Genomic DNA, 19,108 nt, shown 5'->3' with positions numbered 1-19,108 from the left:
CCTATTTATCACCCAAAGCCAAAGAAAAAGGGCAGAACCATGAATAATGTTTTCCAAGACCAATTATCGTAAGAGAATTAGAACGAGGCCCTTTCAGCTTTTCCCAAATTTGGAGATTGAAACTGCTATGATCAAACGTAACTCAAGAAGTTATATCAGAATCCTAGCAGGCCTTTACTGACCTTCAACAAAGAAAACAGAAAAACTCCTTACACAGAGAGCATTCCACACCATCAATGACACATCACAAATGGGCTTATACCACCAGAAAGAAACAAAACGGAACATCAATGGAATATTCTTTGATCTTTATCATGTGAATTTCCTGAAAGGAAACGTGGTAACTTTGCAGAATAAACATAGTGTTGCCTGTTTCATTTCACGTGATCTTAGAAAGAGATCTGAACAAAGATGTGTATCTCATAGGTCAGAAAGCTCCTATACAAAGATGATCCTTTTTCCTCATCTGAACAAAGATGGTGCCTCATAGGCAACAACTATGTAAGTACTTATCAACCACTAAAATTCTTTCCTTATCTGAGGCAATATGAATCAACAATTTATAAACTTAAAATGTGACATAGTATCGTATCCTAAAGGTCATAAGAAAATATAGTAGTCCTTGTGACTTTGTTTTTGCAACCAAAAAAATTGTTTCACACAAAGATTTACTGAAAATCGGCACCATTATACAATTAACACGGAATGCAATCAGTAAACATCTTGAACACCCAACAAAATTTCATTGACATTCTTTTTTTACTGGGTTTTATTACAGTTCATTCAAAATGAAGAGAAAAACAGATCAGTACAAACATAACCTTATTTTGTTCATTTATTATTCACATACATTAGTGCTTGACTTTTAGTTGTTTTTTCCATTTAAGCATATACGTTTAGAATAAATTCTAAAAAAGTGTCTTATATCTTGTTTACACCCCAATTACGCTAGAAAGAAATTGCCTATCAACAAAATGCTAGAAAGGAACTGTAATTATCTGGAAAATGAAGTATAACGTTTCATGCTTTTTGTTTGCTTTAAGAAAAATGAGAGAGGGTGTTCGTCAGAAATTTTGTAAACAAATTAAAGAAGGCAGGAGATGAAAAGGAAGGTTTTAACTCCCTACTACATTATGAAAGCTGTCTGCTTGACGAACCTTTTCGCATGGTGTAACGTGATTACGTGCTTATGTAAATAACTCCGAAGTGTTTTGGACTTGCTCCCTAAATTTGTGCTAGGAGAACTGTGATTCTGTACAGGAGCTAATCTTATTTTTTTTAACTCATTTGCATCCTCTGGATGGTCTATGAATGGGATAATTTTGCCGAAAAACGAAAAGGAAGGTTTCATTTATAAGAGGAACAAAAAAAGGAAAGATCTCATTCTATTGAAAGGGAGGAGTCGAAAAGAAAGCTTTTAATATAATCTATAATGTAACTGACTGAACAAATAAAAGGTTAAAAGATCACTTTTAGCTATTGAAAGGATGGATGCATCACTTAAGAATCCACCTTTGCAAGAAGATCTGCATACTATCTGGCAATAAGCCCCTGTAGATTTCCCTATTAACTTTTTGGATTTGTCAGCTCATTTGCTTTAGCACGTTTGTGTATCAAAGCTGACTCTTTCCCCCTCTGCATCTTCTTGATGTCTATAACTGAAATTCATTGGATACAAGTATCACTATTCTGATGCATGCATTTAACATATCATATTAAATGCTTATAACATAAACTTCCAACTAAAGGGGAAGACAGATGTGTAAGGGTAGCTGATCTGAAAATGAGGACACCAAACAACGCGGCAAAAGAAGCAAACTAGTGAAATAGGAAATGCAAATGTATAAAGTTTGGTCACCTAATCTATCGAGAAGTTTTGCCAAAGGAAAAAAAGGGAAGAAAGGAAAAAAAAAAAAAAAAAAAAAAAAAAGGTGACATTTTCAGTCAGAGACTTGCAGGTATATGCATGTGTATGTGAGAGAACAAAATTAAAATTGGATTATTGAATTTAGATTTGATGCACCGAAAGAAAATTAAAGGGCGCAAGAGTAACTCCACATGGGAAAAGCTAAATGAAGGTGGTTTGCTCTAGCATCTATAGCTATCCAGCATGTCACAACGATCTAAGTTTTACTTCTGATGCTAATATTTCACTCTCAATCAGACAGAATTGTAACCGATGAGATGCCAACTGTAAAAGTTGCACCCTCAGTTTTCATTCTCACATTCATAATCTAGAAACAACAAAATTGTTGATCATGTCAACTTTACAAGCAGCATTCTAAATCATCAAATGACTTGCCATGAATGAGAAGTGAGGTGAATGAAGCTTACCTGTCAGACAAATCACTTGGATCAGGAACAATCTTGTGGCTCTGAAATACATTCAATAAGTCATGCAAATAAAGACAAGTACAGAACAAACAAGTAGAGAAGGGAAGGGAAAAGATAAGCCTGGCAGGAACCCACAGGAACTGATGCATTGTCATCTTCAACTAGTTCCCAGCGTTCATTTGTAAGGTTTAGCATTTCTTGTTCACCATCTTCATAGATCACCTTAGAATATCATGAAAACCATAAATGACAAAACATTACCAAGACATAGAAAACTGCTTGACAAATCAACTCCAATTTAGATTCAGACAACCTGTGAAAATGTAGACTGACACCAGCCTATTAACATATGAGGAGCATCAACCAGCAATTAAGGGAGTATGATTACATAAAGCAGTTTAAGTCAACTAATATACAAGAAAAATAATGTTTATACAGCCATACTAAATCTTTACCATGTGCTTCTTCTTTGAATGGTCAAACAAAGTGATACGTCCTCCATAGAACCTACAGAATGTGAATGCGACATGATATAACATTTGAACTAAAAAATAAACTTCATTAGAACTAAACAAATAATGTGTCCAAAAAATATACAAAAAGGATAATAAGCAGCTAAGTGCTCAAAAGTCTGCCTGTATGGATTCTTATTTTTGGGGCACTGACTTTTTGTTGTAAGTATGATTCTGTTTTCTTTTGTCTAAGCAGTTGGAAAAGTGCGGGGAAAAGAAATAGTGATGAAGATTGGTGGCAGGTCATCCCTGCTTGTATATGGTGGGTAGTCTGGAAAGAAAGGAATTCAAGATATTTTGAGGATACTAGCAGTTCCATTCAGAAAATCAGGATGAATTGTCTTAGTTTGTTCTTTTTTTGGCGTAAACAGAATTTGTAGGGGGATATAGGAGATTTGGTAGATTTAATTGGCAATGTATAAGTGTTTAGCTTTTGAATAGGGGCACTGACTTTTTGCTGTAAGTACGATTCTGTAAAGTTCTTAACTTAACATTTTTTAGGTGTTATGGTTAATATGATGCATCAGCATCAGTTATGATGTAATCAAAAAAAAAGAAAATCAAAAAAATTACCACCAAAAATCTTTTTGCGCAACGATACTACTACATCTCTAATATGATGTAATAACTGACCCAAGCACCAACAAGATATATCTGCTTAATGATGTCCTTTAACTTGTCATATTTTACCTTAAGAAAGGCCCCTATTGGTTGAACGTCAGATTTGAAACAGATATTCCCATACTAAAAACCTTTTCTTTTCATTTGGGTGGAGGGTGGGGAAGAGGGGAGAAGAGAAAAGAACCACAATTTTCTATTTAAAACATAAAGAATCAGCTGCACCGTTATCTTTCTCAAATATAACCTATAATGTTAGGCCCTCAAAATACTATGTTTTTGAGAATATAAGCATTCAATGGGTGGAATTAAGCTTGAAAGTGGAACCCAGGAATCACTACTTGCATAGTTCGACTCGTCAGATCTACCTTTTTCAGCGTTTAGTCAAACATTGTTAACATGCAGGCGTACCACCTCCCCCTTCTCTACGACAAGTCATCAACCCAGGGTTTCTGCCAAGAGTTTAGATGCCCTTGAGTCCTTATGTCTGGACTACAACAAGTACTTGTATTTAATTTTTATAGCAAGAAACTTTAAGAATACAGTTGACCATACTATTCCCTCTTCTTTGCCCTGTCCAGTTAACAGTATCATCTTCATGATTCACACAGAGCTAAGTTCTTTATACAATATTCCAGTTATCTAGTTCCTATCATTTAAATTTAAAAGTGTTTACCTACTTCTGCAATTGACAGCATAACTGATGCTGATGCATATGTATTATCCATACTCAGAAAATTATGACAGAGCAATTCATTCAGAATTATTCAGATGAAAAAATTTCTACTCATTCGGTGAAAGAGCAAGTCAACATTTAAAACTTTTAACAGGAATAGCAGAAGCTTGACTGCATAATAATTAATTCAGTGAAATCACATACGCTTGATCAAGTGGCCACCAAACCCTTACTCTGCAGCCAACCAGCTCCTTGCCATGCTCGCTGACAACCTTATCCACAGAATCCTAAGGAAAAGATGATAGAGATGCTCATAAATCTAGAAAGCAAACACTGATACATGCAGAGACGAGGTGGAAGCATCGACAAGTATCCACATCAGATTCCTTATTGGTCAAAAGTCTTTTCTCTTCAGTTACAACTGATAACTTTTTTATAAAATTTCATGACATCAGGACTGTAGCACATGTAGAGGACAGTCACATTGAAGATAGAAAAAAGAAAATATCCTCTTCTCTTAAGCGAAATAGACAAAAGCAAAACTAGTTTTCAGCACATAAATAACCTCATTGGCAAATTTAATGGAACATTCACTTTGGTGAACACTTAATGAAGGTTGTCTAAATCTCATTAACTATAAGTTAACTCTAATTAATGATAGTAAATGTTTACCTCTTTTTGTGAAAGCGAGTTGTTCCTTTTACGTTGTTCTTTAGAGATATTGGGGAAGTTGCTTTGCTTGGTGATTGAGAGAGAACCCAATGCCTGCATTCAATTTTCGTACATAATAAGCCTAAAACTAAGGGTAGAAAATAAATACTATACCTGAATCCACATAACTTCCAAACGAGAACATTTCCTTTTCCTACCTTATTGAAGAACGTCTAATGTTATTAACTGTAAGCCAGCTCTAATTAGTAATAATAAATGCTTACCTCCTCTTGTGATAGGGATTTCTTCCTTTTACGTTGTTTTTTAGACGTTTTGAAGAAGTTGCTTTTCTTGGTGATTGAAACAGAACCCAATGCCTGCAAAACTCAATTTATGTACATAATAGGTCTAAAACTAATTAAGGGGTATAACAAACACTTTACTTGAATCCACATAATATTCCAAAAAAAGTACGTTCACTTTAGTAATCACTTACTGAAGGTAGTCTACGATCATTAACGATAACCAGCTCTAATTAAAGATAACAGATGTTTACCTCTTCTTGTGATAGCGAGCTCTTCCTTTTACGTTGTTCTTCAGAGGTTTTGGGGAAGTTGCTTTCTTTGGCCTGCAGAACTCAACAACGTACATAATAAGTCCAGACAAAGGGGTAAATTAAATACTTTACTTGAATCGACATAACTTTCAAAACAAGAACATTCACATTAGTAACCACTTATTGAAGGTTGCCTAATATCATTAGATAAGCCAGCTCTAATTAATGATACTGTAATAAATGTTTACCTCTGGCGAGTTCTTCCTTTTACGTTGTTCTTTAGAGGTTTTGGCAAAGTTGCTTTCTTTGGTGATTGAGAAGACAGACCCCAATGCCTGTACAATTCGATTTATGTACATAATAAGTCCAGAACTAAGGGGCAGAATAAATACTTCACTTAAATACACAACTTCCTAAACGAATTCAGCCAATTGACGCAACCGTTTGATTTACCTCAGCTCCAGATTCCGGTACTGATGACCGCCATCTTTTATCATGGTAGCTGGCAGGTACATTTTTCTTTTCGTCTTTTTCATGTTTCTTTTCTAATGCCTCAAAGACACCAAATTCTTCTGAAGCAACCAATGTAGGTTGCGAGACTTTTTTCTTGGTTATAGCTCCTGGTGAATCTCTTGCTGAAATTGATGAAAATTGTGCACCATCATTCTGACCTATTTTGTCATTTTTCTCCTTTTGGCGTCTCTTTATATTAGTCATTATTGGAGTCTTCTCCTCACCACATGAAGAATACAATCCAGTGGAGATTGCACATTTAGGTGAACAGCTACTTCTCTTTTTAGTATTTTTCCAACAACCCTTCAAGCGAATACGGCCTTTTGATCTCCTTTCTCCACTTAACCAGGCATGTTCATATCCTTCCTCTGGTTTATTAAAAAAATTAGGTTTCCAACCTCTTTTCTTTGAAGCTTGAGTAGCTTCCAGATCTAGTTCTTTTGTGGCTGCCTTGATCAAACCCAAGTTTTCAGGTGGGGAAGACTTCCTTGATTCTTTACTTTTCTGCTGCTTCATTGCATCTCCGTGTTCTGATTCTTTTAAAGTTGTATCCGTCTCTAGAACGACGTCATCGACCTTATGCTCGGGATCATCTTTCCCTGGCAAGTGAGATGGTTGATCTAAGAATGAAGCAACTCTCTCAGGTGCAGAATGTGGTGCAAGCTCACTAGGGTCATCATTTGTGGGCGTCTTGGAAGATCCAGGTAAGGGTGGACAAACTTTGCCACCATAACTAGCATTGTGGGAAAGCTTTTCAGAGTCATTATTGACCAGCGTCTTAAAGGAATCGTCCACAGATCGCACAGAAATTACAACAGAGCCATTTGATGCAGCAACTTTAAAATCAGTGTCTGGAAGCATGGAAGTTTCTTCCGTGGGTGGCCTAACATCGTCAAAGCCAGCAACTTTATGACAAAGCTCTTCAGGACCATTTTCCACCTGTGATTTTGATGCTCCATTCACAAATTGATCACTTTCTTCCTGCCCAGATTTTGGAAGAAACATTATAGCATTCTGACAAGTGCGTAGCAAAGGAAGAATTTACATCATTACTACAAATCCAGAATAAACATCACCTATAATCTGTGAAGCTACCTTTACTTATCACCTTTAGATCAACAACTAATCAGCAGAATAAGAAGAACATCTGACTATCTCATAAAGGAGCTTAAGTTTTATCTTTCTCAAGCTAGTCTAAAAATGAGGACAGCTTGGTGGAAAATAACAAGTATACACATTCCTGAGTTTATAATAGAAAAAAGAACCTAAGAGAAACATCACCGGATAAGTTCTTGTTCACGTCTTCCGATGAAGTAAAGGTAACTTCACAGATTATAGGTGATAATAAATGGCGGAAAAGGTAATTTAGCTACTCTTACATAGTAGTAATACGCCAAAGCTCAAGATCTAGATGTTACTACCATATTCCTTTCTTGTTAGACTATTTTCTAGTCTACTCTCGTATTAAGGATATGGATTTCAAAGCAGGCCAAGTTCCTTTAAAGTTGTGAAATAAGTGCATGGGAAAATATTATTAAGATGTGCAACTGTTGTATTACATTGAGTCCTATATATATATATATCTATATTCTACGCAGTACATAATGCACAGTGTTCAATGGGGACACTTAGTAGAATACTATATAAATGAACTATCTAACAAAAGTCAACTGTGAAGATAAGTAGGATGAGTTCAGCAGCAACTGGATAATTGATGTAGGAGAGTTTCAACATCTAATCTCAGCGTCAGTGCTCTTAATTTCACTAGGAACATGCAATCAAGGTTATAAAAACTCCGTAGCACATTGTGTGGTAGCATGATCCATGATAAATACTCGCAGCTGATGCTACAGATTGCCTTCAAGGCATAAACAACGAGGATCCAAGTCATCATATTTGAATGGTCAAACATGTCATTATTTCCTTTATCAGAATTTTGCTTTCTTCTTCTAATTTTTTGATAGTTAATTCGTATTTCTTTCTCTTCCCGCCTCTTTATCTAAGATTATTAGATCATCTGTTTTTCATGATCGGCTGATTAAGCACTGATCCTAGACATATTTCAGCATTCCTTTTCCAAGGTTCACAACATATGCCAGTTTTGTATTACTCCTCCGGAACACCTAAGCTGAGAAATCAGAACATAACCAAGAAAAGAGGATAAGTTTGACAGAATACAGAACTTGAAAGTCATAGCAGAGATGGTCTACCACAAAATGAACATTGCATGTTTATCTGCTTCCATTTCTTTGGTGGGGTGGGAACTCCATTCTTTGTAAGTTAGAAAAGAAAGGGAAAAGCAGAGAATTATACAACTAAACAATCATGTATTTTACAAATAATTTCAGCAATTAGTTTGAATATCAGATGGACCCACTGTAGTTTTACTTTTAATTACCTCTCTCATTATTAATTCAAGAACTTCCGAATAGTTGTTAGTGGAAATGCGGAGGGACCTCACTGCTGCTGGAAGATATGGATGAAGTTTGACAGCACTTTCTTGAAGAACTCTCTCTCCCAGCAGATAGGAACGAGGTGAAACATTCTGAAACAAAGACGACGTCATTAAAAATAATGAGAAAGATGCATCAAAGATAAATGAATAAAGTTGTAGAGAAAAAGCAATACCTGGTTTTCCTTGTTAACACTACTTATGAGGATGTTCAGAAGCTGAATTGGAATTCCTTCAATACTCTCTTTTATTATCATGCTCATTATTTCCGCGATGTTCATGAATACATGATCAGGGTGGTCCGGCCTTAAAATGGGACAAGAGACAAAACCATTGTCAGCCATTTCCCAGAAGAAAAAAAAGGCATCCTGAGAAACTGGTAGTCTATGAACTTTATGAGAGAAAAAAAAAAAAAAACATATCCGGTAGTCTTTGGAATGCTATTTACCTTAGCATCTAAGTTCATTTATGCTGCATCCAATATAAGAATGTAGGACGGTGAATATTCTGCTAAAACTGCCATATACTCCGTCCATCCCATTTGCGATAACAGTGTTTGATTGGGTACAAACTTTAGGCTTAATACATTTGATAGCCACTTAACTTGCCAGTAAATTCCATTTAGACACTCGAACTACGACGTGTTCCAATTGAGCACCTAAACACGTGATAAAGTGTTCCTATTAGACACTTTTGGTTCAAATTTTGGAAAACTTTTACGCGTGTTCTCAAATGCACATTACATAGATACGTTAACCACTTAAAATATGCCACCTCCTTTAATTATACGCATTCGCCTCAGTAAGTCGTAAAACCCAAGGCATTTTCTTATTGAGGCTGAAGTATATAATCAAAGGAAATGACATATTTTGTGTGCTAAACTTAACTACCTAATAGACGCCTGAGAACATGCGCAAAAGTTTTTCCAAGATTTGAACCAAGAGTGTCTAACAGGAGAACTTTATCATGTGTTCAAGTGCTCAATTGGAAGAAGTCATAGTTCGAGTGTCTAAATGAAAATTTGCTAGCAAGTTCAAGGGGGTGTCAATGTATTAAGCCCAAATTTATGATAAATTAGTGATAGCGGAAATATATCTAATTAATAGTCAGATTTCAAATTTGAATAGTCACAAACATTGAATGTTTAGAAGTTGTAAAGTTGCATAGAATAATATTTGCCGGTTGTTGAGAAAATTCAGAAAAATTGAGTGGACGAGAAGCCTATATACTAAGGGAGGGAAGATAACAGTACTGATATCAACTCTCCATATACCCAAATGTTTTATATTTATTGTCTATACTTAATATGCATGTAAGTGTTTCAACAGTTTGGAGAAGATCATTAGAGATTTTTTTATTGAAAGGGAAAGAATGGCAATAGGAACTTCACCTAGTAGAGTGGAAGAAGATTATGGTTCCCACATGCGAGGGGGCAGGAATTCGGAGACTATCCACCTATAATACAACGCCTTTAGTAAGTTGTGGAGATTTTCTCCGGAGTAGAATGCTCATGCTTCATGGAGAAAGGATATATCGACTAAATATGGATTAGTATAGTTTTCTGGTTGAGGGGTAAATTCATTTGGAAGTGACTTCTCTTCATCATGAGACTGATCAAAGCTGCTGAAATTGTACTTGATTGGTGCCAGCAATGAGACACAGTTTCTCCCACTCCTGGTCTTTCAGCCTTTACTTCCTTTCTTTTTTTACTTTTCAAGTCTACCGACCTTTTCTTTATGATCGAGAAATTCGTCTGGAGCCAACGCTTTGGGCAAACCGCAACCTTCTAACTCGGGGATGATGGACCCACTCCTCTACCCTTCTCCACTTAAAGACTGGATTTAGTTCGCTTGGGGCAGGGCTCAAACTTGTGACCCACGAAACGAGTCCCTCAACTGATTCCTATTGAGCTAATCCCTAGGGGCTTAAGTCTACCAATTTTTTTATCCACAAATACCAACATCCCAACTTTATTCATGTTGCCTAAATAGAGAAGAGAAAATCAACACTGTAATTCGCCGCTGTTCTTTTCCACGTTTCCACTCCCATTTTACTAGCTTACATGTTCAAAGCCCAAATCAGTTAAAATAGAACAATTTATATTCAAAAAAGTGAAGTGCTTGGTCTCAGCAGGAGCAATCTTTCAAGGACATGAGACTGCTGAGGTGCCCATATAAAAGTTCTCCTAAGACAGAAATTGACCAAGACAAAACTCTAAGCCAAGTAGCTAACTAAAATATACTGAACCCCAAGACAGCAGTAGTCACAAGCAATTGCTCATCTCATTCATGAAGGTTGACTTTTTGCAGTTTAGTATTTCATTGTCCCAGTGCACAAAAAAATAAATGAAAATGAGAAAAAGGGAAAAGTAATACTTTAACTTGTGGCAAGGACAGAGCACACATTATATTACCAGAAACAAATAAAACTAAAACATAAAATAGCAGCAAAGTTACACCCATGTGTCGGGTTCAATCCCTCTTTCCGTTAGAAAAGTTATGAATGAATAGCATAATTGGAGATATACCTTATACTATTCAGAAACTGTTGAAACATCTGAACAACCAAGGCATCTAACTCGAGATCCCACATTAGCACGCACGTTCGGTACTTCGCAAGAACTCCAATAATTGAAACAGCCTTTGAATAACACCGACCATCCAAGCAAGACAATTTCCCAAACGCCAACACTGCAAGCTCAAAAAAGTCCTGTCCACCAATTGAGCAAGAAACAAAACTGTGAGTATGTGTAAATACTATTCATGCACCCAAGAAAATCACAGATGCATAACTACTACAGAATCTAAATTCTGAACTGTCAGTTACAAAGCAAAACAGCCTAGTTAGAAGAGAGACTAACAACCAGCCTTGACTTCCAATTTGGGCAAAGAAGGCTGTATGAGTTGTGCTTGCCTTAATTCTGCTATCATCATATGGTTGCTCTGGAGCTGTAATTCTCATGATCTCACTGATGCAAGATGCAACTGACACCTTCACTTCTAAGTCAGGATGCCGTAGAAGTCCATCTGCAACTAGTGCTTCCATTGCAGGTCGAATAGCATCTAGAGCCGATGCAGGGGGAACTTGCGCCACCCTTAACAGAAGATGCTCTAAATTCTGAAAATTACATACCAAAAAGAAATGATTGAACAATGTCAAATACATGGAAATGCTATCTGGACACATGAAGGCTAGATCATGAGATCTTGTAGAAAATAAAGAAATAGATAAAGTTCTAAACTACGTCACTAGGTCAAACATCTCCCTCTCTCCCTCTCCGCAGTTTTATGTCCTTTCATTCAACAGGAAGCCTGATTATGTCCTATACACAACAAGAAGTAAAAGAAACATATACAGATAATTGAACTACCAGGAAAAGTGAATAAGCTATGCCAAATAAAAATCTTAATCTATGATGCAACTTAAGTTCAAGCACAAGTTCCTTCAGAATGGATCAAGTTCCTTCAGAATAAACATGATTCAAGATGGATCATGTTGACTGATCCTTCTTCCACAGTTACATGCAAGGGACATGTTGATAATAGTAGATATCACAATCTGTCCAGCTGCCAGGTAGATGATAACTTTTTCCCTTAAAAGAAAGAACAAACAACAAAAAGTTCAAAAACTTAAGAATCATTCAACGTAGTACTATATTCATTGAAGGACAAGGTATCACATTTGTCTCCTGTATAAGCCTAAAAACTTCCTTAGGGTGAATGTCTAACCCCACAATCCCAAATCTACACAGACGTGGGATAAAAATTACAAGTGAAAGAATGTTCTTGTACTATTTTGAGAAGCTAGGTTGACAGCTTTTTTGCCTGTCTTGGTTCACCAAAAATTCAAGCATATATTATTAGGTGTGGTAGAGATCTCAGCCTTCTAAATATTACTGAATTCATAACTACTTTAGAGAAACCATAAAATAAATCAAACATTGTGTTAAACATGGCAAAATTCCACTTACCCTTTTGCTTAAAGAGGATATATATACCCACGCATGGCATGAAATGGATGATCTATAGCTGGAGGAAAATAAAAATTAGAGGTATGTAGCACAAACAAGTTCGAGAGCTGAGACGCAATCACAAAACTTAAGTGTTTGCACCTTCTTTTACTCATGAGGACTTTTTGGCCATTGTCTTCTCCAAGCAATCATATAATTCCTAGAACATCAATCAACCTATGTATCCATTCCGCTATTTCGCCCCTATTCAGAGATACATCTAATCAACCGACGGCATCTGTTATTTGGACTTTGACCCCTCTATGCTAAGCGAAGCAAACATGGAGCTTTTAATTACTAGAATGTCTTTAAAAAGAAATAGACCTCTTAGAGGAGATGATCTTTCACTAGGGATGCTTATCAGAATTTCACCTGATGCAAACCATAATCAATCTACATTACATACAATGAAAAGGGTCATTTTTTAACAAGATGGAAATCAAACCCTTACTAATAAAGAGAAAATTCAGGTAGTAAACCAACTAAACTACTAAAATTTTCAAAAGAAGAGTAACCAATAACTCAATCATTTCATCCTAGGATTAATTAAAAATTGTTAACCTGAAACAAATTTCAAACCAGTTTAGGAAGTCAGTTATAAAGAAATTAAACAAGTTACAAAAAACATACATTTGCATAGGTTTAAACAGATGGAAAGAGAAAAGAAAAGGGTTCTCACATCAAGTTTTTCCAGAAGCTCCTCTTTAGAAGATGTGGGATGCTGAAGCAGCTCATTCCCAGCTTCAACAAGTCTTTGGTTGCGTTCCTCCCACTCATTTACAGAAGCACCAGCCAAAGCAGACATTTTCTTTTCTCACAGCACACACAGAACAAGAACAGCCACTGGAATTTTAGAAACCAAGTCTCAAAAACCCAAGAAAGAAAAATCGCTAGAGAGAGAGCAAAGGGAAAAACGGAAGTGCAAATAGACCCAAAAGCTGACGCTAGTACTATTTAGTATACAAAGAGAGAAAAAGAGGGGTTATATGAAAGATGGAACGCATGCAGCAAAGGCTAGCACATCTGTCAATGAGTCTTTCAAAACCCACAAAAGTATCAAAACCAAATTACTAACGTTTTGTGCTGGTGTGGTACAATTTCAACGTGACTTAGTAGGACTGAGGTTGTCATTACTCTAACTACGTAAATTTTCAGATTTGCCCTCTTAAAATTGAGTTTCAATTAAGGGAATTTGCTTCCAAGGGTGTACTAATAAATGTTTTGCTTACATTACATTACAGTAATCTGTACAGATTCACTTCCCAACTGCCCTTTTTTGTTGTTTAACTTCATCTTTCCTCCCTATTTAATCTTGGGCGCTTCTGCTACGAACGAATACAGACACCCAAAGATCAAAGAAGTACTAGTACTATCAAGATTATGATTAACAATAAAAAGCTATCAGTCTTTAGACTTTATACCTTCTTATTAAGGTTTTCTAAATATCGTACTAGTATTTTGAAACTTGAATGAGTAATGTTTATGCTAGCAATTATCAAATTTAGGACTTATACGAGATTCTCCTATAATCTATCTCTGGCTATCAGAAATAGAAATACATTTGCAGTGGGTCTTGCACTGGATGTCCAAGTCAGGAACTTATTAAGTTCGAGATTAAATTTATACCGCCAACCCAATATAATACAAATTTAATTTCAAACTTAATTCTGAATATTCCATCATATCTTATTAAATTTGGGATTATTTTATCCCGCTTTTGAGGTGGGATAAATTAGTCCAAAAATTATAAGCCCCGGACTATAATTCCTAATAATTTAGTCTGCGAACCAAACGATTTGAAATAAAAGATTTTTTTTACAAAAACAGAACAACAAAGGAAAAACTGAGTAAATCAATTCTGTCGCCCCTTAGAACCTAGGGGGGACCCACGTATTAAAAGGTTCAGGAACAAAGCCTCGGGTCCTGTCCAGACTAGAGACAAATTCAGTTAGGCGGGTTACCCACTGATTTGAGGTTAGAGCATGTATAAAAAAAATTTAAAAAAGGAAAAAGTAAAAGTAGACACGCATATATGATAAACCGACTGATAAAGATTGCAAATATATTACTCACGTGGACGTACACATAAGTTGCCTTTCTTGTAAACAGTGTTTTCACGAACAGGTGGAAAGACCACTTAGCGGATTGCGTTGCCGTGTTCTATCTCCTTAGCGGCTGCCCACTTGATGACCATGTTATACATTGGCTTTAAGGTCATACTGTTGTAGAAACTCAACACTGTTGCATATGACCTTGAGCTAGGAAGCTCTCGTGGATTTGCACTAGAATAGACAGTTGGCTGTAAAATCACTCTACTTTGTAAAGATGGCATCAGATACAGGTGCAGACAGCAAATAAGAGTCCCTAGGCCATATCATGGGCCCTGCAGATCAGCAAATTATTAGAAATGATTGGTCCAAACATATAAGATCGATCCTAAACTGAAATAAGTAAATAAGCTAGAACTTATAGGCAGCAAATGAGTGTTAGCTCTTTATATCAAACATAGAATATACTGTACTATGTAAGAAATGTACTAGTTAACTTTTAATTTTACATCCCTGAGCTATACAAGGTCGATAAGCATTATCTCCACAGGTTTGGTCCCCTAACTCGCTGAGCCTCCTTGTAGCAGTTCCGTTCTAAATAGATAAATGTCATTTCTTTATAGCTTCTTATATTTAAGACAATAGTAATATTTGTTTTAGTCACTGGTGTAGTTAAATCAGCTTTTCTGCTAATATTATTCACAATTCCTATACTTTTCAGCATAATAAATCCTTGTCCTACAAAGACAATCAAGGAAACCTTAAAGCTGAAAAAAGCTTTAACCTTCTGTACAAAAGACAAACTTGTATGGATAAGATCAATCAAAAGGCTTGAAGAAGCCCGCTGCAGAAACTCACATAGAACATTGCACTATAGAAAACTTCTTCTTTAAATGCAGAGCAGAAAAGTAGGGAATCCTTTCCCAAAGTTAGACGTAGAAAATAAATGGAAGATATAGAGCACGAGTAAGTCATCTTCACATACATGATATTAGCTCGACATTTGTTTATGGTCATGTTATCATGCAAATATACAAAAGTTATATACAGGTTAATTTATCATTTCTAGTTACATTTTAAATCAAGGCAGATTCATCCATCTTCCTGAGCATCCATATAAAGGTTAAATGTCAAAGCCAGAGCTATTCATTTGCATATACTACATATTGCATCAGTACAAAGCTATTACTTTCAGTGGTAATGCTCTTACTGCACACTTTGTTAACAAGTAACAGGGCAGATACTCAAAAGCACTCAAACATTACACTTTTACTCAAAATCTTCAAACTTTGACTGAAGGATCCAATGTGAGAGGGAAGTACATGGGAAAGATGGGTGAGCTTGACTAAGAGTGCAGAAACCTTAAATGATTTAATGGTCAGACGAACAAACATAATCTTAAAAAATATATGCATAAAGGGGGGCTAGACATTATCATCAAACAAGAACCAGACAGAGCTAATGTTTCCCTACAACATCTCCAATATCAGTGGGCTCAGGTAGAAGTTTTTGAGATACCTACTGATCCAACTTCAATACAATGGGCACAGCTTTTAAAGGATAGTAATTAAAGACTTCTAAAGCACATATACCAACCTTAGAGGAAGCTTGACCTTTGACAAATGTGATAATAAGGTAGAACCATCCACCAGACACCACATAATAGCACCCCTTGCACCATATATACTATGCGAGAGTAATTTAAGCAGCCCCCAAAAAAAATCATGAGATGTCAATATTTTTTCTTAAAGTAGCAAAACTACACAACATACTTTACCCAAAATGACTCCTCTCCAGCTGAGAGTACTAACCTAACCTACCTCACACGTCACAAATCACAAGCAACAGCGTTATTTTAACTGTCCACAGGTTCTCTTCATCATAGAAGAACAGTTTCAGCCTTTCAGGCTTCAGAAGAAGCCATAACAAGTTTCCAAAGTCAAATGAACTGAACAAAATTAGAAAGAAAAAACTTAAGTTTATTAGAATAAACAGTTCTCATCTAAGAGTATTTCTAACTTTACCTCACAAGTCACAACGACAGCTTTATTTCAAAGGTCCACTGATTTTCTTCGCCATGGAAGAACAGTTTCAGCCCTCAGAAGAAGCCATAATTAACAAGTTTCAAAAGTCAAACTGACTGAGCAATTTAGAAAGAAAAAAAAAAAAAAAAGTTTATTTGAATAAACATGCTCATAAAGTTTATTTGAATAAACATGCTCATACAACATATGACGTGGTTGAGAAGCTACCACAGTATACAGATAAGAAAGTAATATATTAACCTACAAAGGTCGCATAACAAACCTATCTGTCCCATCAGATAATAATTTGTGAGTTGTGACCATGATCTTTGTCCCTGCACAATTTAGAAACAGTTAGTGTGACTACTAACAGCAATAAATCCAGCTTAAGTAACAGATCACAACTAAATAATCACATGATCGAGGGACTACTTCTCCAGAAGTTTAGAATATCTGCAATATCAACTGGAAATCCTCAGTCAGTTTACCTTCCCGTTCTTTAAATAACAAGATATGGAAGTATGGCAGACTGGCACTATGCGTTACTGATATAGGAACTGTGTTAGGCGCCGGCATAATGATAGTTAAAAGATGTTGAAGCGAGTCTGGCTATGGTGGCGCGGAACCCTAGCAATGAATGGCGAATATATATATTCATGAGATGAGTAACAAGTGAGAACGATTTGGAGCGAAGATGAATAGATGATAGACAAGTTTGGGGAGTAGTGCTTTTATATGGAAAACTTTCGATTGAATGGCGGGAACGCCAAGCTTTTAGATCCCACTCCCCCGACTTTATGCGTATCAAACTTGTTACTAGTACTTAGTAGTAACTGAAAAATCAATAAATAGATTGGTTTTAATAAAACTCTTTAGATTGGGAATAACTACTACCAATTTCGGATCCACGCTCGCTCACAGGCTCTTTATCTCCTTTAAGGGAATTCTTAGATGGTGTAACTAATACTATTTATTTGGTATTTATCGTTAGTAGCTATATTTTAAAATAATTACAATACATAGCTAACATTGAATAGCTAATTATAATTCGCATCAAATCTGAGTTTATTATAATTCTTCCTCCTCCACCATCTTCATTTTTCAGATCTTAGTATTTCCTCCTAGCTCCATCGTCTTTGCCGTCGATCACGGCAGCGGACTTCGCCGTTGATAGCGGTGGGAAAGAAATGGTTGACAGTGACAACGACATCGTTGCCGGATCTGAGTATATTTCTCAAATACAATGTATTTCTCAGATCTGAGTATTTATCATTGTTGTTGCTTGAGATGTATTTGTTTTTGCGTTGAATACATCGAAAGAAATGGTTTCTGGTTGGATCCTTACAGGACGATGGCGCCGTTGTCGGTGATGGAAAAATCTCCGACGGTGTATTTAAGATCTGAGTGTATTTTTTTTCTTGTACAGTATCTCAAATCTGAGAGTTTTTTTTTTTCTTGTATCTCAGATCTGCATGTATTTCAGTGTATTCGTTATTTGTTTAGTGTAAAACAGTGTGTTTCTTTATGTATTTTTCACTTGTATTTCGAAGAAGATTTTTTTTTTTTTTGTATACAAATAAATACAATGAATTTTGAATACAGTTGAATATCCTTGTATTTTTTTGCATTTATGTTGTTTGAATACAACGAAATTTAAATACAATAAGTTGAATACAGTGTAAAAGTAGTTACGAATGAATACATCCGAATTAAATACAGCGAAATATAGCCGAATTTAAATACACGTTATTGTAGTTACGAAATGTAATTAGCAAAAATATAGCTATGCCTAAAAAAAAAAAGTCATTTGCGTAAGTTGCCCATCTTTTAATGTAAAAGGTTTAAAGTTCAAATTTCACTGGTAATAATGCGTAGCATCTTTTTCCTTTTCTTCATCTCCCCTAGTGTTTTAAAAGTCAGTTTCAGGGCTCGCCCAGGGGCGGGGCACTGGCAAAACGCCCCGGGGCTCACGTGCGGGGCTTAGTTCCTGTGAGGCTTACGTCTCAAGCGCCTGACTGTACGCCTTAAACACGCCTAACGCCCAACACTCGGGGCTTGCCTAACAGTTCTTACACAAATTATATGTTAAATTTCTTAATTAGAATCGTTGACCCTTATAATTCTTTAACAAATAAATGATACTTAATTGTTTTTCATCTATAGAAATACGAAGATTGGGTGAAACTTGAATAACAAGTCATAGTATTGCATACATTTGAGAATAGGGTGAATATCACTTTATATTTCTTTTAAAAATACATAACCGAATTGTACATTTTTAACTGTCATTGGTCTTTTGTTCTATGTATCAAAATTATCATATTTTATTATTTCGCTATTTGAAAGTGATTTTATTTTTATTCATGAAGGAGTTACGTTTTAATTATAATATTGAGATAAAATGAATAGTATGATAGCAATATTGTTTTAAGAAATTGTGATTTTTTCATTGTTTGAAAGTTAAGGTGTTATAGTTGATTTGCATTTCATAATAGCTTTTATTTCATTGTATTGTTTATACTTGTAAAATTATATTATAGTATATAATTACAAGTTGTAAGTGACGTATAATGGATTACTTTGATTAGTTTTTTCTGTGGATCAAGCAATATATATATATATATATATACACACATTTTTTTTATGTAATTTTACCTATTTAAAAGTATTTATTGTAATTATATTATTTTATGAAATATTAAAAATTAAATACCT

At 35.6% G+C, this 19,108-nt stretch overlaps 1 protein-coding gene across 10 annotated transcripts; it reads right to left on the bottom strand.

The window, feature by feature from the left end:
• Window positions 1-1,686: 1,686 nt before the first annotated feature.
• On the bottom strand, window positions 1,687-17,316 carry LOC132055629 (sister chromatid cohesion protein PDS5 homolog A-like). Of its 10 annotated transcripts, XM_059447554.1 has the most exons (18): window positions 16,882-17,315; window positions 16,677-16,728; window positions 14,395-14,704; window positions 13,001-13,164; window positions 11,226-11,429; window positions 10,840-11,021; window positions 8,489-8,618; window positions 8,259-8,405; window positions 6,437-6,874; window positions 5,801-6,310; window positions 5,596-5,682; window positions 5,348-5,419; window positions 5,076-5,168; window positions 4,813-4,905; window positions 4,345-4,427; window positions 2,790-2,841; window positions 2,470-2,556; window positions 1,687-2,375 (listed from the first exon to the last, which is right to left on the bottom strand). In XM_059447554.1, the coding sequence occupies exons 4-18, from the start codon at window positions 13,124-13,126 to the stop codon at window positions 2,331-2,333; spliced, it is 2,349 nt and encodes a 782-aa protein (XP_059303537.1). In that variant the 5' UTR covers window positions 13,127-13,164; window positions 14,395-14,704; window positions 16,677-16,728; window positions 16,882-17,315; the 3' UTR covers window positions 1,687-2,330. The 10 variants fall into 10 exon arrangements, with proteins under 10 accessions (XP_059303537.1, XP_059303531.1, XP_059303528.1 ...); XM_059447548.1 differs by having other exon boundaries at window positions 1,688-2,375; window positions 5,801-6,874; window positions 14,405-14,704; XM_059447545.1 differs by having other exon boundaries at window positions 1,688-2,375; window positions 5,801-6,874; window positions 16,882-17,314.
• Between the last annotated feature and the right edge of the window lie 1,792 nt (window positions 17,317-19,108).

This window comes from Lycium ferocissimum, chromosome 5 (assembly GCF_029784015.1).
Source record: "Lycium ferocissimum isolate CSIRO_LF1 chromosome 5, AGI_CSIRO_Lferr_CH_V1, whole genome shotgun sequence".
Lineage (NCBI taxonomy): Eukaryota > Viridiplantae > Streptophyta > Magnoliopsida > Solanales > Solanaceae > Lycium > Lycium ferocissimum.
Note: the sequence above shows the minus strand (reverse complement) of the source record. Positions and strands in the feature narration are given on the sequence as shown.